Consider the following 24,166-nt stretch of genomic DNA (forward strand, 5'->3'; position numbering starts at 1 on the left):
ATCTACCGTATTTTCCGGTGTATAAGACGCGGCTTTTTTTCTAAAATCTTGCTGGTGCGTCTTATATGCGAATTTTTCATCTTTTTTTTGCGAGTTCATCGATTACTCCGGTTCATGCTCAAGCTTTTTTCACCTAAAAAATATCACTACCAATAACGCGGTTGTAACACGGTTAATACTTCAATACCAGGACCGCCGTGCGCGACATTCTAGGTGATCTTTATCATGAAACAGCGGGGATGACGACTTCCGGGATCACAAACGCGCGGCTGTTTCGGAGGCCCCAAGCAAAAGTAATGAGAAGCGCCAAAAGATGGTGACAATCGCGCTTTTCGCCATTGTCAAGACAAGCCAGCGTTCTTTTTTAGTCACCCTTTGCAACTTTTTTTTGCTTCATGTACGCAGTGCATGTTTCAGCCGAGTTGCTTCCAGAAATGGATGAACCTTTTGATAGCACATCTGAAGATGAAGACTTCGAAGGTTTCAAGTAGAAATAAAATGTTATGGACATATGGGGAGCTGTATCGTTTTTCCTTTCTTTTTTGCTAAAACGTGGACGGGTATGGCATGAGTGTCGCCTTTTTCGATCACTTAGCGTTGCTTAAGGATTGCTCACAGGTACGGTGCATTTCAAGATAGTCGCGCAAGCGTGTTTAATTAAGCCTCACTAGCCTAACTGGGTAAACTGGGGTGCGTCTTATATATGAACTTTTTCAGTGACAGCTTGCATATATGGCAGGTGCGTCTTATACACCGGAAAATACGGTATGTTCGGTGGGACATCTGCACACATTAAAGAACCCCAGCTGGTCTAGATTAATCCACTTGCTGCATACACCATACCGCAGATGTGCAGTGCACCAGTTGTAAAATACATACCGTACTACTGCAAAGAATGTGCGTCACTCGGCTTTAGTTGCCGCCTCCCTTTGTTCTCGCAGCTGGCAGTGCCACTGGAGTCACGGCACGAATACCCCGTCTTCCTCGTCTCCGAGGGAAGCTGCGCGGATCACACAGACACGTCCGAGACTGACGGAGCGGCCTTCGCGCACGTCTTGCAGGGCTCATTCTCAAGGGAAGGCTCAGACCGCCGTCACTCGGAAGAGTACATCATACTCTGAGCACTTCTCTTGCGGCTTGCTATCATTTGAGTCATTTTGTAACCCACCCTTTCCACATTTTAATTTAGTGAGCCCGTTGGTGCTTGGTGCAAACACTGGCTTTCAGCGTTGCTGTGCCCCGTGTCAAGGCAAGGTAGAACTAAAAGAGGCAGGTATGATTGTACAATCTGTGCTACAAGGAAGGCATGTAGTACTTGCATTGCCTGTTGCTGTGCAGTTGTTGCCTGCGGTGAACAGGTAAACTTTCATGCTGGCTTTCCTTGTTTCCTGGCTGGTTGTGGTGAAGGTCACCATGGGTGTGGTTGAATGCAGGAATTCTGAAGATACCACAGTAGTACTGCCATAGGTAGACTCCAGATATGAGCTGCTGAGCACGTTGTGAGTGATGGCCGTGTGTATCTCGTAATGTGGCAGGAACATTCAAGCCTGTGCATAGGCGGAGGCAAATACAAACAGGCACTGCACATAACCGAACATTGTATCTTATTTTTCCACCAGTCTAATAGCCGTTGCCATACCTGTTCGGTTAATGAGTGTTTTGATGCAACATTGTTTTTAGTATGTTTTAGTTTATTTAATACAGGAAAAAAAAGTAATTGTTGGTACGAGCACTGTCTCTTGGAACTTCATGGGAAATCAGTGTTCGCAGAGTAAGTTACCTGAAGCCAGTCTTCCTGAGTTTTTATGATAACCTTTTGTTGCATTGCATGTTATGTGGAAATTTGATGTTGTAGCATTAATGAGGATGATGGCCAGTTTATTATTGAACCTAAAGGATTAAACTTTGTGAGGTGTGCTGATCTGTGCATATAGCTTAATAACAGTGCCATTGCGGTAATTGTATCTAAATGCCACAGTAGGAAAACATCGAACGCTGAAATTCTTGCTGCTGCATTGAGGTCATTCAGTCGTTAGTTTATTGAAGGGTGCCAAGTATAAAAGGAGTACTTTCAGAGGTATGAGGAAAAAAATTTACAATTAAACTTCATGGAACTGTGCTGCTGTGAAGATTACCGGTGAATAGGACAGCAACATACGGTCTGATCTCTGTCATTTTGTGATAAGCCTGCTTGCAGCTAGAGAGGCTTTGCGACATCATTGTAGATGGAGCTGATTGTCAATTTAGACCTGTTTAGAAGCGGGATCATGGGTATGTTGCATTTCTGCTCGGGAAGCTATTACGTTGTTTTTATATGTATTTACGTTTCTAATAGAGCAAGGAAAACATGTACGGTCTGAACGCGTATCATAAAACTACCCGTAGCTTTGCAATGGCTGCTTGATAAGTGAAACGTGCTGGGAACGCTTTACGGAATCGTGATTCACTAAATTCAGTGGAAAATAATCCTGGCCTCCATCCGATAATCTCTGTCGTAGCTTTAGTCACTGCCTTTCAACAGAAAGGTGTCTATGGTTGTGGAAATGTCTGGATTTTTAGCAACAAACATGTAACCAGTGGGTACATAGCGTGTAGAAGTTGTTAGCAAACCGCTGTTGTGCAGCTTATGCATTGTGAGACCAAGAAGCTATTTATGGCAATAACAGGCAGAGCTAACGCCAAGAGCTGTTGGCAGATGTTTGGAGTTTTCATATCACTAATATAATCTAGCACTGCAGTCCCTCTAGTGCAATCGGGTAGCGTGTGGGCAAAATTTCTTTTCATCGTGTTTTAGCTCTGGTGCAAAGGTGTACGCATAAGTTCTGTATGCAAATGTGTAGAGACTGGGATGTGTGCGCTTGTCAAAATGCTTGTTGGCTTTTATTGGTTGGAGTGTATATATTTTAGCGATATTATGCCATGCCACACTGCGCAAATGTTTCTGCTTGTGCAAGGTGTGGCTACTGTTCATGATTGATTTCCTTGTTACCTAGATTTGCGTGATATATGCTTGCAAAGTGACTACCATTTATACACACACTGATCAACTTCCAGTGCAAGAGATGCACACTGTGGTTATCTGTCGTGTTGTACCTGTTTTACGAACTGTTTAAATATTATATTTTTATTTCAATAAAACGTTGCCATCTGAACGTAACTGTTTTTCTGGGTTGGTGCAATGTGAGATGTGTTGCACCTTGTTTAGGGCGACCCAAAGGTTTGCTTTTGCCGTCATTAGTAGCATCTGTGGGACCTGGGGCAACAACAATGCAAAGTTGAGCAAAGGTTCGCTCTTTTAAGGCGAAAGCCTTCAATGCCTCATCGTTGTCGACAGAAGGTTGTCAGCAGAGGTGTCACGCTTTTCGGTTGGTCGAGATGGTTATGACGTCAGAGTGCGCGGATTCGAAGTAATGAGGTCACCCATGGATGCCTGACGCCCCTTTCGGAGCACACGACAACTAATAAAATAGTTGTTGTTCGCTCCGACAGGGGGCGTAAGGTGTCCATGGGTGACCACATTACATACCTCATTATTGCGAACAGAGCCATGGATACAAACGAACTCATCAAAGCAGGGAGAGAGAGAGTTGTGCTAAAGAAGCAGTCAAAGTCGGCAATCAAAGTGTGTAGTTGTAATGTGTAGTCAAAGTGTGTAGTTAAACAAAGCACTAGTACAGCACGAACAGTGCGCCAGGGAAGGCTTTTGCCTTGCAGCACTTTAGAGAGCCAAAGTGCCCCCTGAATTTTTCACTTTCTCATTACATTGCACAAACTGACCAGAGAAAGTATGTCACTCTAAGGGAGTACAGACGCTGAATTTTGGTGCTGTATTCTTTTTGGTAATGATGTGTTTAGCTTGCGTGGCCCACAATGTTGTTTGCCCATGGCCAGTCAATAATTTGTGATTGAATTTCCTTTGCGACAATGACTGTGACGTCAACATTCAGTATATGTCACATGAGGCATAAAATAAGTTCAATATGATTGCTGCTGCTTCATTTATTGGCATTTTTTCTCTTGAGGCAGAAGCATTGTAGTAAATTAAGCTAGTAAAGGAGAAATTACATCGTCATTGTTTTACGCCTCACGTGACCTATACTGAGTCTAGATGTCAGAGATTGTTCAGACGTTGAAACCGAAACTGTGTGGGAGGAGAAATTCAGTGATGGCTTATTTACTGGTCACAAGTGAATACCACATGCTAGTTGATGTATATACTAATGTCTTGCGCACTATTCCAAAGAAAACACGCAACCAAAATCTTGCTACCTGTATTCTTAGAGTGGCATTTGGAAGTTGTGTTAAACTTGGCAGTGAAGTCTATGTAAATGGCAGTGGGTCAGGTAAGCAAGCCGGATTGTTTTTTGCAAAGAGGGGTACAGTCAAGCCCACTTATAACAATATTCAAGTGCCATGGAAATACCATTGTTATAACAGGGTTGTGCAAAAAAAACACAAAAGATTACAAACCTCAGAGCATTTATTGACAGTAATTATCCCAAGGGGTTTGATTGTTCTAATGCCTGTAAAAGCTCGTTAATTTGTGAAGCGGGGACCGTGGGCAAGTCAGCGAAGAACAAGGAAAGATGGGACAACGTACACGCTGCTGGTGCCAGCCGTAGCTCAGAATGTAGAAACAAAGAAAAATGCGTCTGTGCATTTTTTTCTGTGAGCGGCGCACCCCTCACAAACGTTAATAATGGACTGCTGCACCAAGGCTCCCTACTTTCTTCTCTGCATGAGCCTTTTGCTCAGGGGAACGCATCCGTCGTTTCTCCTGCCTGTGTCATTGCGACACGCAAGCATCCTCGGCGCGCCCTGTGGCAGAATTTCTGAGTGCATGGTCACGGGTTCTTTTGCTTTCGTGGCATCGCTGCACTGGCTCAGTCCGTTGGTTGGCCCCACACACGCGCACTTTTGTGTTGTAAGCATGGTTTTGCTGGTGTGGTTGTAGCATTTCCTTTTTTTTTCTAATATGGTTGACACTCAATTACCAGATTTAATTGTTATAACCAATAATGGGCCTTGACAGCATTGCTATAAGCAGTTAATTTTACCATAGAACACTTGGTAAAGCTGATGGTGCTGCGACTGACCATTGTTATATCCAATATATTGTTATAACCAGCATTGTTATAAGTGGGCTTGACTGTATTCTTCCTTATACGCCTTGGCAGGGCTATGTGTACATGGTCGAGTTGTGCAAGTGGCAGGTAGGACATTTGGTTGAATTTCTAGGTTTAAGTTCATTGAAACGACGTCAGATGCCCCACTTCTTCGCTCGCAATTCATTTATTGATGCTGCAGTCATAGCTCGCCTACAGTCCTTCATATACGAGAAGTGAAGGTTCACTGACATGATAGAGTTGGGTCGCGGAGTCAGCTCGATGTGAGCACAGAAGAGGATGTGAGCACAGAAGAGGATGACCTTGCTTGGCTCAACTCACTGTTGTTGATTTAACCTGAGCGCCGCCACTGCCCATACTTTGAAGATTAAGAATTTGAAGATTTTCGGCATGGCTGGAGAAAAGAGAAGATGCCAAAAAGGAAGATGCCAAAAGCACAACTGCAGAGCCGATTTTCACTCGTATGAGTGCAAAGAGCATCAGATGCAGTGTCCACTGTAGAGGCAAGATACATGCTACCTATTTTGAGCCACATAACTAACTTACCCTTCATCTTCCAGTTTTTGAAGCAGAACTTACATTGCACGTATATGTATACCAGAGACATACCTTTGCCACATAAAGCTTCTGTGGTGATCTTTATTGCGTGGTTAGTTGTAACCGAATAGTAAGCGCCAAAAGGGCCCTTTATGTGGTTTGGAACGGTGTGTAATTTGCAGCACGTCAGGTGCACAGTTATGATATGGGACACTGCAGACTTAAGCAAGGAATGCAAACTTCGTCGTGATTGTAGTTAGTTGGTTTGGCAGATAAGAAGAAACCACGCAGTGCTAAGCTTTGCTGCTTTGGTGGCAGTATTATGTTATATGTTGTGCATTATGACTTTTGTAGAGTTTTTAAAGATGTGTTCGCGAAATCTCAGCATAATTTGTGCACGAATGTGCCCACATTCAAAAAGCTTAGCTCCTATGCTCAAGTTTCCTCATCGGAAGACACTTGTCAGGCCATTGACTGGCTGAAACCCCGCTGCTTATCGGTGCGCATGTGCCAGATGAGTAGGGCAACCTGCTGGGGAACCGCTTCGTCCGGCCTTAGCTGTCTCTTTGTGAAGCCGATTCACTTCAATTATTTTCAAGTGTGCATGACTATTGAGAGTAAATTGCCCCAAGGAAAAAACCAAGAGCTTTTTTTCACACTTTCCACAGTAACCATGGTGACCACCCTCTTTTGGTTGGCAGTTCCTCTTCTCTTGCCATATCTTCTTTCCACAGTAGCCACCACTGTCAAGATGGTTCCATTGGTAACAACCGTTTGGTTACTCCTTCCGACACTCTCGCCATGCCCTCCTTCCAGGATTACTGTAACCACCTTCACGATGGTTCCATTGGCAACAGCCCTTTGGTTACTCCTTCCGACACTCTCGCCATGCCCTCTTTACAGGATTACTGCCCTCTGGGTGTTCCTGTGGCAGCCATCCACTGCTGGTGCCTTCTTACGCTCTCCCCACATCCTCCTCATTGCACAGTGACCGCCTTCCAAACGGTCTAGAAGAGGGCTTAGCCAGGCTGGTTGGTGCATGTTGATGGAAATGACTGAATAATGCTAATAGAAGGGACGGAAGGGGACACAGACACTTGCATTGATTTTAAGGGGGACATTTGCGTTCTCTTGCATGACGATGTCTTGTTAAGGTGCACTCCAAGGCTATTTTTGGCGAGGAAACCAGGAAAGGATCTTATTCTCACGAGACTTTGCTCCTGGACATGATGCTCAGGTTCTCAGTGTAGGACCTCACCTACCTCCGGGTCTCGGAGTGCAGAATGCAGCATGTTTGCTTGGCATGGCTTTACGAAGGCACGAGCCCTCCGAATAAACGGAGAATGTCCGGAGGCAGATAGGAGATTTTGGGAGAGAATGTGAGGAGACGTGCCCAGCACGTGACTATAGCCAGAAAATTAACACAAATGACGGGATCGGAAGCATGTGTCTGTGTTCTTCTCTTTCGTCCTATCTGCTATCTCTGTTTTCAAACAAGCCGTCGCGGTGGCTCAGTGGTTATGGTGCTCGGCTGCTGACCCGAAAGACGCGGGTTCGATCCCGGCCGCGGAGGTTGAATTTCCTTGGAGGAGAAATTCTAGAGGCCCATGTACTGTGCGATGTCAGTGCACGTTAAAGAACCCCAGGTGGTCTAAATTTCCGGAGCCCTCCACTACGCCGTCTCTCATAGCCTTAGTCGCTTTGGGACGTTAAACACCATAAACTAAACTAAACTGTTTTCAAACAGTTCCTGTGGCAACCAGCCTTCGGTTACGTACCACGCGTGCTTTTTGCGGATCCTGAGCCATTGGAGCGACGCACCCGGATGGCTGCGTGGGACAGCAGAAAGAAGGCACTACGCATGTTGACCAGAGCCAAGTAAGCACACTGTTTGCTGCCCACACTGTTCTCAAGAGTAGCTACCTATTACGCAGCTTTCAGAACCCACTCTGTTCAGCAGGGAAGGCATTGCGTGCAGCTGCAATCCACTCTAGACGCCACAGCACCATGCCTTCGAACATCCCAGCCACCGGGGCGAGCAAAACCAGCCGGCAGGCCTTGATATGTTGGCGGGGATTTACCTCGCTTTAGGATAGACACCACTACGGTGCTGCGCCGCTCTTGCGGAACGTTCTGTCTGCACCAGACTACGTGGAATGTAGCGAGGAGAGTGGGGTGCTGCTTAGAGTTGAGATTGCAGAGCATTTTGTTGGCAATGCCATAGGCACAGGGAACGGTGTGGCACCGGGAGCGGTGTGGCACTAGACGGCGTTCGAGGACGTAGCTCAGCTCGTGGGGTGTCAGGTCAGTACTGCAGCTCCATAATTTTGTTCTGGAGGTGCACACACACATCGTGGGAGGCGCTGGGCTCACCAGGGCGAGGCTCGCTGAGAGAGAGAGACAACTTTATTGCCATATGTCAGGATTTAGGGCAGATGGGCTTGGTGTGGCCTCCTTGGAGGGAGCTGGCAGTAATGTCCCAGAGGATGTGCGCCTGGGTGGCGATTTCTCCTTGGTTACAGTTTTGGCAGACGGGGTCGTATTCCCTGTCTGTGATGAGTGAAAGCCTAGAATGGCTAAGGATGGAGTGTGCGTCTCCAAACTGCGGAGCAAGGTGGCTTGCCCTCTATTCAAGTCGGGGTGGGGACTTGGCGTCTTTTGGCGCCCTCACTGGTTCACGTGCTTCCACTGACACGTGTCTTTTCTACAACTTTCTAATAAGTTATCTCTAAGGCAAAAAACTATTACCCTACACTAATTTCCTATGAGCTAAATTAAATAAAAGAACATGGCAGGCAGTTTAGCAGTGCTAAGTCCGAAATATTGCACAAAAGTACGGTTTTTTGGTGGTGGTGGTTATCATCGCTGTCACGCACCTCAAAGCGCGATTCCGGTGTCCACTGACCCAGGGAGCCTAAATCAGCGTAGTCTATAACAGTGTTGTCAAGGCCAATGCCATTGAACCCAGTGAACGCCGGTGGCCTATTGAAAAAATTAAAATTGTAAAATTGGTTTTTCAGGAAAGGAAATGACACAGTAACTCACTCATATTCACTCACATCTCGGTGTACACCCGAACCGCGCCGTAGGGAGGGGATAAAGGAGGCAGTGAAAGAAGAGAGAGGTGCCGTAGTGGAGGTCTCTGGGATAATTCGACCACTTGGGGATCTTTAACGTGCACTGACATTGCACAGCGCATGAGCGCCTTTTGCGTTCCGCCTCCATCGAAACGCGCCCACCGCGGTCGTATTCGAACCCGGGTACTCCGGCTCAGTAGACGAACGCCTTAACCACTGAGCCGCCGCGGTGGGTATATGTGCTAGTGCGTCCATCAACAAGCTCGCAAACTTGAACGTAGTTTGCGTTACTGTCCACGGGAGTCGCGACAGTCATTAATCGGCCATTAACCTTTAACTTTCACTTCGAATTTGGCTCTACCAGACCGCCGGATTTCAAACGGTAACTGGTATGATAAAGAGCTCTGACATTAAAACAGTATGCTGTCACTGTCCAGCACGAGAGAACACATTTACGAACGCATCGTGGGCTTTTTATGGAGAGAGGCAGTGACAGACGCAGCGCTGTGTCATGTGAGAGCTGTATGAGCCCGCGCCCCCACTAGCATGACAAACTTAAAAAAAAAAATATGGCAGTGGCTTAGCTGTGGTTAAGCATGGATATACAAGCGAAGAGGTTCAGTTACGCTTGGTTTGACGTCATGGCTGTCGCAGTTCGCGCACAATGCACTGAGCACCACGATAACGGTGGAGCGTTCGGCCGTCCACACACTGCCTGTACGGAGGCGGAGGAGGAGACGCGCGTGTAGTGAATATGGCGCTGCTTTAGAAGGTTGCTTTAGAGATGTACTGTGGTGTCCAATCCTTTCGGGTGTACACCAAGATTTGAGAGCATTTCCTTTCCTTAAAACCAATTTTCATTTCATTTTCCTTAAGGCCCTTACGTCGCGGTTTGAGTATCCACCGAGATATGCGTTTCCTGGCGCACTGTTTGTCTTTTATCTATTTTTTTTTATTTCTGATATTTTAATTCTTTCATTCTTTTTTATTTTCGTTTCTGTGCTTATTTTTATTCTTTTTTTTATTACGGAGTCGGCGGCCACTTGCGCTGCGCGTGACTTCACTCGGTTTCGCGCATGCGCAGAATATGGCTTTTGCAGCACCCGGCATACGCGAAGCTCGGATCCGACCTTCGTAGTGAAGCTTTTCGCTTCAAAACAAACGAAGAACTGCAGGGCGGGTCGGGAGCCTTTACCACCTTTACTTCTTCACAACGCAGGGCGCGCGTTATCGTCCGCATTGGTAGATCTTATATCATCGTCGTCGCCACTGCGCTGTAGTCACCGCTCAATCGTAGATCCACGTATTGTGCGGTTTCTGTGCTATCGTAACTGTAGTGCTTGCGCAGTGCTTCGCTGTTTGTGCCAGTACGTTCGCGCCGAAGACTGCACGATGTCATATGGTCAAGACCTTCTATGTAAGTAGTGTCGGATGCTTTGTCGAGAGAAACGCGACGCTTGTTATCGCAAAAAATCAGGAGGAACTTAAGCGGCTAAAGTGGTGAAAGGCGAAAGCCTGAGTGCTGCATTCTGCTACGCGATTGTTCACTTCACTTTCTGTTGGTGCATTAATTAACTGGCAATTAATGACGGTTAATCTTTGCCTTTAGGAGTGGAACGCGACAGCGTGTTGTGCGAGTCCACGGAACGCCACCACCCGTTCGGCGCGATGCGCTGCCCTTTGAAAGCAAAGCTTTTTGAGGAAAGGAAATGGCGCTGTAATTCTGTCATCTCGGTGGACACCTGAACCGCACCGTTAGGAAGGGAGGTTGTGAAAGAAGAAAGAGGGTCGTAATGAAGAATATGTCGGTGGACACCAGACGAAAATTGTATTTGAGGAAAGGAAATTGCGCAGTAGCTGTCTCACATATTTCGGTGGACACCCGTTAAAAGTCGCGCGCAGTGACGTCACGACCATTTCGACCAATCTGAAATGTGGACAAATTTGCTAACACGTCTTGGTCACGACAGTATGAGCCATTGAAGGCTTTCGCCTTAAAACTAGTACATGATAGGTACTCCACTATATGATAGGCAGCCGCCGCGGTGGCTCAGTGGTTATGGCGCTCGACTATACTAACCTGAAAGACGCGGGTTCGATGCCGGACGCGGCGGTTGAGTTTGGATGGAGGCGAAATTCTAGAGACCCGTGCACTGTGCGATGTCAGTGCACGTTAAAGAACTCCAGGTGATCGAAATTCCCGGAGCCCTTCACTAGGGCGTCCATCATAACCTCAGTAGGGCCGCCGCGGTGGCTCAGTGGTTACGGCGTTCGGCTGCCGATCCGAAAGACGCGGGTTCGATGCCGGCCGCGGCGAATTTCGATGGAGGCGAAAATCTAGAGGCCCATATACTGTGCTCTGTCAGTGCACATTAAAGAACCCCAGGTGGCCGAAATTTCCGGAGCCCTTCACTACGGCGTCCCTCGTAGCCTGTGTTGCTTTGGTACGTTAAACCGCCATTAATCAAACCATAGCTTCAGTCGCTTTGAAACGTTAAACCCCTATAAACCATGTGATAGGTACTCGCTGTTTGGTTGTCAGTAGACGGCGTACTCGGCACACGGAATCACTGCGATTTTCCTAGGGCACAACGACGATTAAATACGGAAAGCGTCGGCACCTTTCTTTTTGTGGGACTGAAATCAGAATTGATTCATCGAAGATCGAAACTAAACCTCAGTAAATTCTGCCCCGCTGGCCAATGACCGGCTTGAAATTTAAAGTGGAGCTAGTCCTTTTCTCTGTTCCGGCTCTTGTGCCAAATGTCAGAATGCCGGGCAGTGTGCAGTACACTTTCGTTGTTCGCACATTTTGTTTCGCGATCAAGAGTGCACCAGCAGGATTGTAATGTAGGAATTATTTTTAGAAGAAATAGCCTTAAAAATTGCCTTCTTTCCTTGTTTAGGGATGGCAGGAAAGAGAACTTAGAACCCCAGTTGCGAACATCACTTTGTGTGTTGGTAAAATTGTGTAATGGTACTATTCTTTTTTGCTCTTGGACTTGTGAGAAACATATTTAGATGATCATGAAGATTAGCTAGTGTATTAGCTATTTTCCATCTGCAATCAGTACGACTGAAGAAAAATTAGCCTTGAATGTGGAGGGGGACTCCAGACCTGACACTACCAGTCCTAACCACTGCTGGAGCATGTTTACATTTCGGTTCTCTGTGCATTTTGTGATTTTCTAAATGACGTAAAAGCCACAAACACCTTTTCACTTTTAACCTGTCGTGTCGGACACTTCATTTATGAACTGAGCATAGAAAATAAGCTACGTAACAACTTTGTAAGTTTTAAATCTTAGCACGAATTTTTAGCAGTGTCATCATAGACTGTAAATAAATGCACGGAGATGAAGATAAGAGCAAACATACTTTGCATTTCTTTTCGATCTGATGATGTATTGTTATCGTATAACGATGATTAACGTACATGACTCTTCGTGTCTTAGCATTCCTCATGGCAGTTACTGTCCTGAAAAAGATTCTAGGGGACTACTACCTAGTAGCTATTGACAAGTGACTCTCGTTTTTTTTTTTTTTTGGCATTGTATCTGCAGTTTCAGATACCTGCACTAACTGCAACTGTTGTCATAGATATATGCTGTTGCTTTTGCCGATTGCCTCCCTTTACCAGCAAGAGACACTGTACCAACTAAGAAAGTGTTTTTGCAGGGCTTGCTAGGTGGAGCAAGTCTGAGTCAGTGCCTGCTGAGGAAGCGAAGTGCGAGGCTCAGAGCAGCAGCAGCCAGGTAGCCGAGGAGAAGCTTCAGGATGATAAGAAGCTTGAAGTCTTACTTAAGAGTGATGTGAGTGTTGCTTTTTGTCACCTCAGTGCTTCATTGACCTCTGTGTTTTCGAGTGCATCATTTCGAAAGCAGCCACTGCCCGCAAAGGTGATATCATGTTGATCGTGCTTTTGTCTCTGTAATTACTTGCACATGGTTTTTTGTGGGCAATGTGGGATTGGTGTTGCTGCTGCACTGTATGCAATGACAGGTATGCCTGGCAAGAGGATTTGCAAAATAAATGTGCACTTTTTTAACCACCATGCCTGCCTGTGATGCACCTAAATGCGTAAGAATAGTATGCATGGCACATTCAAGCAGTTCTTGCTGCGCACTGGCTTGCAATGTTGAATTCTGCACATTATCTTTGAATGTGTTATTGATGAATGAACAGTACTGTTTGTGCGGCGGTGGTCGTGCTATATAATAATGAGAAGCAGGCATTATGGAGCATAACTATCCATCACTGCAGCTGGAATTTACGGTGGCATTGGCTTCAGTGCCTGCTCAACAAACAAGGTCTTACATTATACTTTTGAGCACGCTGATAGTAACAGTTAAGAAACACTGTATTGTTCCTTGAGTTATTTCTTCATTGTAAAAAAAAAACTCCTTGTTACATTTTCTGCAATGATATCACTATAGAGGGCTTCCTGCAAGGTTTACCTTGTCCTCTCAGTTGTGTGCTCTTTGTTGTCTTTATAGCATCCCAGCAAACCAAAAACCTCTCAGAGATGTCTAGCTAGACATCTCTGAGAGGTTTTTGGTTTGCTGGGATGTCATAATTGAAAACTTCTTTGTTTACCTTCTGGCCAATAAGAATGCAATTCAGGCAGGAGTGATGGACATGGGGTAGGAAAGAAGGGGGGGGGGGGGGGGGGGAGTGCATTACAGCTGGCACAGTCACACCTTCATCCTGGGGAATGGGGAGATGCGAGGGTGCTTTTTTGTGGACATAGTTGGGCTGTAGAAGGCTTTCACGTTAAGATTGACTTTGCTTCAGGTCTTTAGAAAGGTTCTTTGCTGAGAATTTCGGTTTTTAATTTTGCTTTGCATTTGGCTTGTCATACAAGGTTTCGTACATGTTTTATTTCTTTGTAAGTGGGGCATGTTCACTCTCCTATTAATTTCTTTGTGTTTGTGGTCTTGTGCTGTGCAGTTTATTGATGATGGGTCAGCAGATGGGCCCTGGCTCGGCCCTACCACCCTACCCCTGCCAGGGGCACCGGTCGCTGTCCCTGTGCACAAGCCGGAAATCGCGGTCGATGGGCGAATTATCAAAAAGGAGCCGCTGGATAGGCCTGACCTGAGCAATTCTGTATCACGCACAGCTATGCAAAAACTGTCTGTGGCTGACCTGTGCACAGGCCCAAACATACCAGGTGAGCGGCCCATAACGGGTTGGTGAAGCAGCTCATTGTTATAAAACTACAATGCCGATCTTTTTACTATATAAATATTTTCACTCATGGGCGTCCGGAGGGGGGGGCAAGGGGGGGCGGCTGCACCCCCCTGGAAAATCACTCACTCGAACCGTGAGTGATGGCCGCACGTCAGGGGCGGCGGTGCGCTCAGCCAAAAGAGTAAAAGCGGCCCTGCTTCCACGCTTTGGGTCACATCTGCAAAGTGCCGCGTCCGGGGACGCGTCGTTGCAGACATACAGCGGCACCGGCGAGCATGTGTTTCGAGCCGTCTTGAGATGTGTGCCTGTTTCTTTGATCTCTAGAGATAGCGACACGGAGGCAGACAGTGCACACCCCGGCCACCGATGAATTCTTCAGGAGGGAGGGACAAATCAGCCGTGTCCATCCCCGCTTTGTCGGACTGCTCAGGGGCAAGCGGGCGATGAGTTGGCGCCGCCGCCGCTCGCTGTCTCCTCCGATCCACGGGAGAGCGCAGTTCGGTACAAGCGCCGCTTTCAGAATTTTCGGCAAAGGGGATTAGCTGCTTTTGTTCACGGCGACGCAGTCTCCAGAGGCGCCCCCACACCAGCGTTCCTTGCGTCTTCTCCGGAAACCAGCGCCTTTGGTCAAGGCAGCCCGATGGCGCTTGCCTGGCTCACCTGTCACCTCTGGCTGGGCCTCAAATCCCAACAGCGCCCATGTACTGTGCGATGTCAGTGCATGGTAAAGAGACCGTCCGTCCCTCATAGCCTGAGTCGTTTTGGGGCTCTGAACCTCATAAAAACACACAAAACAAATTTTCCGACCGGAGTGGCGAGTGTCCCTTCCCCTCGGAAGTCGCGCGGCGTTCCTTGCGTGTGCTGTAATGATCGGAGGCCCAGCCAGCGGAGAACGGCGAGACAGTCAGGCGTCATCAGGTATGCGGCCAAAAGCGCTGCTGTTTCTCGGAGAAGACGCAAGGAAAAGCTGGCCTGGAGGCGGCTTCTGGCTCGGCGTTTGCGGGGACAAAGGCTCTAATCCCCTTCGCCGGCGATGCTGAATGCGGCTCTGGTGCCGGACTGCGTTCCTGGGGACTGGCAGCGGAAACAGGCGAGCCAGACCGGCGTCATCAGGCTACTGCGACGGAAAGCGCTGCTGTCCGGGGGAGACAAAAGAGACACTGCGTGGGGCAGCTACTGGCGACGGCGTCGGCGTACACAAAGACGTCTAATCCCTTCGCCGGGAAGGCTGAGCGCGGTGCTTCTCCCGGACTGCCCGTGGACTGACCGACGAGACCCAGTGGCGACGACGGCGGGGCGGCGGCGCCGCTAACTCATTACCCGCGTGCGCCCTGGGCAGCAGACAAAGCCGAGGGGCGACACAGCTGATTTGTCCCTTCCACCGAACTGAAGAGGTCACCGGTGTGAGCGGTCAGCGCTCGCGTCCCCATCGATCAGGATCGTCACTCAGCAGCAAACGACCTTTGGGCCTGGGAAAACAGTTCGCGACTCAGAGACGCCAAGTTCCTCCTTGCCCGTGTATGTGTGTGTCTGTGCGGTGTGCGCCGTCACGTGGGGAGGGCGGAGCCAAAGAAGACGCTAGCAGCCCATTGGACGCTCAACCCGAGATCAGATTCCCTACCTGGGTACCTGGGGAATCTGAACTGCATTTAAGCAGCAATCTGTGGGGTGCCAGATCATCCTCCCTCATTTTCTGACTTTGGTCTCCGTGCTACTGTACAAAATGTAAAATAAACCTTCCAGCTTTGCTATTCCTCCCGAAGGCTTCCCTCCGTAGTCTGGCTGCTTCGTCCTAATGCGGTGAAGACCCTGGTCCCGATCTCCGAGCACAACAGTGCGCGCTTCTTTGTTTGTGCTTCGGTGTTTTTAGTGGCCGGTTGTCAACGAAGCTGAGAACAACCAAGACAGCGGACGAGAAAACGACGAGCGGCGAGTAGTGTGTGTGCAAATACTCGACTGTGCGGTTGCGCGAGCAAGATGGAGCGAAGTGTATGAAGCTGCGAGCGTGCATTTATCTTGTAAATAAGTTTTCGCTGCATACATAGTCATTTTTTGTTTTCAACGTACGCATTCAACCGTTTTTCCAATCAATGTGTATATATTTTTAACACTACCAACCCCGAGGAACTCCATAGCCAGCTTTGTCTCGCGCGGTCCCGAATGATGGATATTCGACGCTTCTTCAAGCGTCAGCGGTTGTCTGACGAAGCATTATCCAAATGCGCCCCTGCAGATTCTGGTGTGACATGTGACAACGGTGTAGCATTTGAACAGAGTGATGCAAGCTTTTATCACCGGACAGTAGCTGATGTCGTCGACTCCATGGAAGGGACTCTGTCAACAGTGAGTTCAGGTGATGCAGCAGGCCGAGATGATTCCATTTCTCCTTTCTTGGGATTCAAGTCCGGATTTGACCAGAGCGATGCAACCTTTCATCACCGGACAGTAGCCGGCGTCGTCGTCTCCATGGAAGGAACTCCACCAGCGAGCTCCGGTCACGCAGTAAGCCGAAACGATTCCCTTTCTCCTTGCTTGGGATCGAAGTCCGGAGACAACATCAAGAAAACAAATAACTTGCCTCAAGAATATGACTTAGGAGAGTTTCTAGGCAAAGCTAAACTCACTGGCATACCGGACTTTTTGAAGTTACGTCTTCTTACTAAGCCATGGTCGCCAAATGTCACATATGATTTTAAGAAGGATGTAACACCTGGAAAGAGGCCTTTTAGACATCAGTGGCTGGGAGATTACGCCCCCTGGCTTGCGTACTCAGCGACAGCGAAAGGCGCCTTTTGTCGTTTTTGCGTCATTTTTCCTCCGCGTGTTCACCGGGGTACTCAAGGTAGTTTTATCGTGCGCGCTTTCAGTAACTACAGAAAAATGCACGAGGCGTGCAGGGATCACGTAAAATCCCAATGGCACCAGGAGGCAATGACGGCCTCACAGAACTTTATGGATGTGATGAAAGGCAAGCAGCTACCCGTTGTACAGCAGCTGAACAGAGCACTGCACGCGCAAGTTGAAAGGAACCGTGAGAAACTATTTCCAATAGTTTCCACCATTGTCTTTTGCGCGACGCATGACTTGCCGATTCGCGGCAAGCAGTCCGATAGTGGAGTCTTCAATGATCTGCTTGACTTTCGTGTAGAAGCTGGAGATACTCTACTTCAGGAGCACTTCGCTTCTTCTGCTGGCAATGCCAAGTACACTTCTGTCCGCGTCCAGAACGAGATCATCACAATCTGTGGCGACATCCTGAGAGAGCAGATAGTTACCGAAACTAACAAAGCGTTTGCTTTTTCCGTTCTTGCTGACGAAACTGCAGATATTTCAGGAAAAGAGCAGATGTCTATAGGCGTTCGCTTTATTGACAAGGCGGAAGTCGAAGTGTGCGTTCGAGAGCAGTTTTTGGGATTTGTAGAGCTGGAGCAATTAAACTCCGCTTGCATCGCCGCGGCAATCTTGAAGCTTTTGACGAATGTCGGACTGATTCTTTCGAACCTCGTTGGACAGGGGTACGATGGATGCTCTACAATGGCTGGAAAAGAAGCTGGAGTGAACAAAATTATACAAAAACAGTTCCCGAAGGCACTATTTTTCCACTGTGCAAGTCACAAACTAAATCTCGTCATCAACGATTTGAACGACGTCTCTGAAATTCGAAACACAATTGGGATAATCAAACAAACCATAAACTTCTTCCGCGAGAGCGTGCTCCGGAGAAAATTGGTGCCCAACATTCCGATGCTGTGTGAGACAAGATGGTCTGCAAAGTACAAGTCTATTAGGATCTTCTCTCAGCATTACGTGGCCATAGTCGAAGCACTCGAGCAGCTCGCGTCCACGGAATCATGCTCGAACGCTGCAACTAGACAACGAGCTCACATCCTCTACTGCGCAACAACAAGCTCATCTTTCATCGTCTGCTTGCATATTGTAGCGAAGTACAGCGCTCGGCTCGAACCAGCTACGAACATTCTGCAAGGTGTATCCATGGACTTCCATTCTGTGCATGGCCACATCACTGAGCTACAACGTATTTTTCGCGGCCACCGGACAAACGCTGTAGAGGAGTTCTCTAACATCATGAATGCAGCAAGGGAGGCAGCCAATCACTTAAATGTGGTGATATCTGTACCAAGACAAGTCTCTCGTCAGGCCCACCGAGACAACTACGGGATTCAGTCGCCAGAGGAATACTACCGTGTGGCAATATATGTGCCGTACTTGGACTCCCTCACTGCTTCTTTAGCTCGGCGCTTTTCTGAAAGCAATGAGAGGAGCTTCAAACTTCTCCAGCTGCATCCATCAAAAATGAAGCACTTGAGCCGTGTTGAGTTCGCTGTTCTCGCCGAAGAACTCCAGTGCTTTTACGGCATCGACAACTTCAAGGAAGAGGCCATCTCTTGGTACGAGATGTGGTGCAACAAAACTGGGGACCCATCAGAAATAACTTACTGCGAGCTTCTACATCAGGCCAAGACATTCTTCCCTGGTGTTGCAAAAGCCATTGAGGTGGCTCTGGCTTTGCCAGTTACTACCTGTACGGTCGAACGCTCCTTCAGTACAATGAGGAGAGTGAAAACGTGGCTACGCTCAACGATGACAAACGACAGACTGGACGGCCTTTGTATGATGAGTGTGCACCGAGAGCGTGTAATGAAGCACAGAAATGAATTTATCACCAGTGTCATCACGCAATTCGCCCAGAAAAATCCGAGGCGTCTACAGTTTCTGTTCAAGGAAGACTGACTGAGTGACTGTCGTTGCGTGTTTGTGAACATATTGTGCTGTGTGCTGGTCATCAATCCGGGTGTGTCGAGAACCCGTATGCAGCAAGACTGAGCACTCTTCTCCACGAAGTGATAGTATCTTTTTGCATTTTTATTAATTTTAATTGTTTCTTCATTGATAAACTCCATTGTATCTCTCCTAGCCTCGCTTTAATTTGCTGTTTGTAATTTTTCTTTCATGCGTGTATTTTACTTATTTATTTTATTTGTATATAAATAAATAAATTTACTCCGCAAATAGTGCCTTTTTGCTACGAACATACCCCCCCCCCCCCCCCTCCGGCGCCAACAACCAATGGGGCCCCCCCCTGCAAAAAATTCTGCGGACGCCCTTGTTTTCACTGTATAAGCTCTGTTAGGGAGAAGTATTGCGTTGCTCAAATATAGTTCCACTGCGTTATATGATTAGCATTGAAAGCTGGTATTAGTCTTTTCATAACATGGATGCTGTATCAAGTGCTAGTGAGATCAGAGTTCAGGAATAAAAATCGGAACTCTGATCTCACTAGCGCTTGATACAGCATCCATGTTATGAAGAGACTAATACCAGCTCTCTATGCTAATCATATAACGCAGTGGAACTATATCTGAGTGATGCAACACTTCTCCCTAATTAAGCTTCAGGATACCATCCTTATTTTCCAGCAACATAATAAGCCCATCCCAAAGAAAACTTATTCCGCTGCCACGGTGGCTCAGTGGGTTATGGCGCTCGGCTGCTGACCTGAAAGATGCGGGTTCGGTCCCGGCTGCAGCGGTCGAATTTCGGTGGAGGCGAAATTCTAGAGGCCTGTGTACTGTGAGATGTCAGTACGCATTAAAGAACCCCAGGTGGTTGAAATTTCAGGAGCGCTTCACTAGGTGTTCCTCATTGCCTGAATCACTTTGGGACTTTAAACCCCCATAAACCATGAACCATAAATCATCAGGTTTTTATTCCACTCAGTAGTGTCTGTGTGAAGACATGGCTTGGATTAGTGAAAACCTTAGCCAAAAAATGTTAGCTCTTTTGTAAAGTTAGCTCTGTGTGCGTGAATCTTGTTGAGATTTTAATCTGAACACGTCCTTTCTGTTTGTATTATTCCCTGCAGAAACAGGACAGCTGCTGTTCTTTCAGCTTCCTGACACTCTGCCTGGCCTGCAGGTTGCAGTGCAGCCTACCCAAAAGGAAGGAACTAAAAACTTTGTGAAAATGGTAAGCTTACTTCAAACTTTTGTCAGTGCTTTGGTATGCGTGTCTCTGAGCTAGAGGCACTGATTGTTTTTTAAGGCGGAAGCCTTTAATGTCTCATCGTTGTAAGCAGGAGTTGTCGACAGAAATGTCACGCTTTTCAATTGGTCGAAATGGTCGTGACGTCACAGTGCGCGAATTTCAAACAGGGCCAATTGTACTTTGGCTAGTAATCATGCAACCAATTAAAGGGATCGTATAGTGATGCTCCAAGTGGCACTGAGTTAGTCCCACTTCAATTAACCAATTAACCTAATTAACCTTTCCAGTCACACCGGAAAGATAAATAAAACCGAGTAGGAAATTTGTCGAGTTGGGGAATTGAACCAGGGTCTCCGGAATGCGAGACAAGCACACTAACCACTCCGCCATGCCAGCATGATAGTTTCAACAAAGGCGCATCTAGTGAATACGGTGTCTTTGTTTACTCCCATCTTCCTTCCTTCCCTTACCCCGAGGTTCAGGAGATATGCAAGAGATACATTCCCTTTCCTCAAAAACCAATTTACCCACGAAAGTCGTCCCTGGCAGTGTTGCAAGACACTGTCGCGTTCCACTCTTAGAGGCGAAGCTTAACATTTTTACCACACATCAGTGACACAAGCAGCAAAACCGCGCTTAAGGCTTCCGCTTCACCGCACTTTAGGTCAACAAAGTGCCCCCTGAATTTTTTGGCAGTTTTCATACTTACAGTGCTTGCCACTATTGTGCAAATGCTAGTGTTTTTGTTGTACTAATTTATGGTTAATGAGTCACAGTCAAATCAAGTTAATGAATCACACTGTTCACTGGCACAGATTGAAACTATTGACACCTGTGAAATGCAAAGAGGAAAGTATCCGGAGAGACACTGGCAAAAACTGGGAACTTACATACAAAAAAAAAAACATCTTGAAACCCTTTTTTTAGATTATGCTTGCACAGAAGTGTACATGAAGTGAAGCTTGTAACATAAGCCTACGCTGTTCTTAGACCAACTGTATACAGCTTCACTTGCATTTACAAGGAGAAATGTGACATCACACCCGAGACAAACAAAAACTAATAGCTGTATGTTCTGACACTGTCTGTTCAGCTTTCGAAGCAGGCTGTTAGGAATTCAAATGAAAAAGCAACGATAATGTTGTAGTTATCACCATGACACGATTTACGTAATTAGAACTTTGCAATACTTCAGTATGTCATTAACCCCACTATCCAACTGGTGAAACATCTGGAAAGTGCAACTTGACAGAGGCCGGCTTCTGGTTCCCCCAGTATTTTCGACAACCGGATAGAAGGTTTTGTTCTAGAACTCACGATATCCTACAAGTACATAGGTGTTCACGTAACTGATAATCCATTATGGCAAATATATTTAGACTGCAGTGCCAGCAATGCCAATCCCATGCTCAAGTATTGAAGATTTAATTTCTGTATGGGACCTCCCTTCTTAAAGCTGTTACTCTATCTCTGGTACATTGAAAGTTGAATTATGCGCACTTGATGTTGGTTCTTGGTCTTCAATATTTCGTTTATTCTTAGGTCTTACTTTCTTAAAGGAACACTGAGGAATTGATTCTTTGGTTCTGTCTGGCTATGTTGAAGTTTGCCTGGCAGTAAAATGTTCATTTACAAGCGGGACAATTGGATTCAGAAATCTTCCAACCATGCAATTCAAACTAATGACGTCCTTACCAAAGAGGACGAAGACATTTCATCTTCATATTGGCACTGTTCAGTGCACCAGCAGAGTTTGTTTGTGTGCACGAGCAGAGAGAGATGAAGGCTTCTACTTTCGTTAGTTTTTCTTACAGTGCTGCAAGAAAAAAAGCCCGTTCCTTATCACCATTGTTGTCCTCCGTGCAGGAAGAAGAGCAAGTTCACAATGGCCAGACTAAGCTGAAGGATTTTCCCGAGGGATACATCGGCAAGCTACAAGTGATGAAGTCTGGTCGTGTTCGATTGGTACTCGGTTCTGTGGCACTCGTTGTGGACATGGGCACCAGTATGACTTTTCACCACGAACTGATGTCCTTGAGGGTGAGGGAAGGAGTGGCTGACATCTGCATTCTCGGACAAATTATGCACAAGTTAATCTGCCTGCCTGACATGGAACAGCTTCTGCAAGCAGCAAAGCACACTCCTGAGGTTAGCTTTTCCTAAGCAAGGCGTTGTACATAAATTGATTAAGCGTATTCTCTTCTGTCCATGACGAAGCAGAGCAGGGGGTAGACAATAGTAATTGTTTGCCCAATGCCTCGTAGACACAGATGGCATGGCTCATGTCGCCTGCATCATTCAGGGAGCAAATTTTATAGGCGTTGTAGAAACTGGCGCCCATTATGCCCCTGCTTTTATGTCCATGCTTAGAGTATTTTACATAGCTCAGCTGGAGAATGTTTCCTTTTTTTTTTCTTTTTATCACAGTTCTGTTATTGTATTTGAGTTTTGTTTGTTTGCCTAGTTACCCTAACTTTATTCCAGCTCACTTGCCATCTCATTTGTTACTCTGGCTTATCGTGACAATACCATATCTTATCTTGTTCATAGTTATGGCTTTGTTTAGCTTTCATGTTCCCCCCCCCCATGTAATGCCCTACTGGGCCTTTTGGGGTACTCCAATAAATAAATACACAATATAAACCAGGGTCTCTGCGATTGCCGCATTGTCACTTTGCCATATATTTTGTTCCCTGTGCACACTATGACATCATCTACCGAAGGGGACGGGACAGCTAATTCTACAACGACAAATAAATAGGAGGAATAGAAGGAAATAAATAGTCTCTAAAGCAATTATTGATGTAGGACTATTGATATGTGGTTAGGCAGAGTGTGTCGTTTGATGACCGGCTTGTCGGAGCAGCTACAGAAGGCTCTCCGGAATAAGAAGTCCAGGAGCACTGATTACAGGAATTTGTCTTTTGGTATGCAAGTGGTAGTGAAGCAGTCTGTGCAGCCAGCGAAACAAGGTAGCACAGATTTAGGCGGTTGGGGTAGTGTGTCACAAAGCTGATAAGCGCTCACTCTCTGTCTTTTGAGCTGTATGTGTATGTTAACACTTGCATACAACACAACAGCGATATCTGAAGGAATCTCAGCACGCAAGCTTATTTTTAACCTAAAAGCAAGAGTACACTGCACGCATGGTACACTCCCCCTCATTAGTTCCTTGCAGCGCTATGGAAGATCTCCTCAGCCAATCAGGACAGTGCCTTCGCCTCGTCGTATGCAGATATAGTTTGAATTTGAAGGCAGAAATAGACACCGTTTACATTAGGAATGGAATACGGATGCTTCCGTACGCTTGACGGAAGCATTTTGCGGAGTGTTACAGTATCTGTCTCATATACAAACGGAGACGCAGCGATAAATTTAGCCTAGTGCCTCGAACTGGTTTTTAGAGCAGTAATCATTTTTGTTAATGAACCTACATTCTTCTTTATGCCTAGGAGTGGCAGATTTTGTTGCTTATAGATGATGCTCTGCGTGAGATCGGACAGGACGAAAGCCGGATGCCATATTTATGACCGATCAACATTCTTTTTGAAAAAAATCAGTGACAATGAATTTGCTTGATCCACAGCCTGGGGTTGGAAGCCTGTGTTGGAAACACTTTGAGCGTACAGAAAAGTCGTGAAGAGGCTCCATTTGAAGCACACCATGCTATCCCATATGTTCCACAGCATCGGAATATCACCTGTGCGCTCATCATAGCTTTGGTAATGCTGAAAGGAAGCACAGAGATGAATTACAGTGACGCGCTTGTTGTAGCTGGAGCCTATCACTGCCTATCATAAGATAGGTACAGCTTGTTTTTACAATGCTTTCAGCAGCAGAGCAAGCTAAGCACGCCAGGCTAGCTTCATTGCATGACACCGATGTGGGGCGGAATATGAGTACATGAGAACGAGCGCACCCCACGTTCACCTTGTTGCACCGAATAATTTTGAAGCAGATGAGCTGTGTTCAATATAGCCAGTACTTTGGGATATCGGATTCGACTGTACAAAATTCCTTATGGCACTTTGGCCACTGTAGTAGGATACAACTTAAACAGCAGTTGCTAACACTGGGTCGCAATCCTCAGCATCCTGCATTACTCCACTGGCCAATCACAACAGTAAACGAAATCAGCTTTTTAGTGTGACTATATCCAACAATCCGCGTATCAAAATTCTAGAGCTCATAATTTTTTCTTTAATGTTTGACTATATAAAACAATCC

At 46.6% G+C, this 24,166-nt stretch overlaps 2 protein-coding genes across 2 annotated transcripts in view; both read left to right on the forward strand.

Moving 5' to 3' along the window:
- The window catches only part of Atg4b (Autophagy-related 4b), an 18,050-nt gene extending 14,898 nt beyond the window's left edge, over window positions 1–3,152 (forward strand). Inside the window, exon 5 of the mRNA XM_089546790.1 lies at window positions 942–3,152. Within this exon, the coding sequence (XP_089402916.1) occupies window positions 942–1,121 (180 nt within the window). The 3' untranslated portion in view covers window positions 1,122–3,152. The remainder of the gene's footprint in view (window positions 1–941) is intronic.
- Window positions 3,153–9,793: 6,641 nt separating this feature from the next.
- LOC149365855 (DNA-directed RNA polymerase III subunit RPC4-like) lies at window positions 9,794–22,556 on the forward strand. The gene is made up of 5 exons (XM_089547054.1): window positions 9,794–10,157; window positions 12,419–12,552; window positions 13,691–13,913; window positions 19,818–19,921; window positions 21,806–22,556. Exons 1-5 carry the CDS (start codon window positions 10,133–10,135, stop codon window positions 22,100–22,102), a joined length of 783 nt encoding a protein of 260 aa, XP_089403180.1. The 5' UTR covers window positions 9,794–10,132; the 3' UTR covers window positions 22,103–22,556.
- Window positions 22,557–24,166: the final 1,610 nt, after the last annotated feature.

This window comes from Amblyomma mixtum, chromosome 1 (assembly GCF_055824585.1).
Source record: "Amblyomma mixtum isolate Tamu chromosome 1, ASM5582458v1, whole genome shotgun sequence".
Lineage (NCBI taxonomy): Eukaryota > Metazoa > Arthropoda > Arachnida > Ixodida > Ixodidae > Amblyomma > Amblyomma mixtum.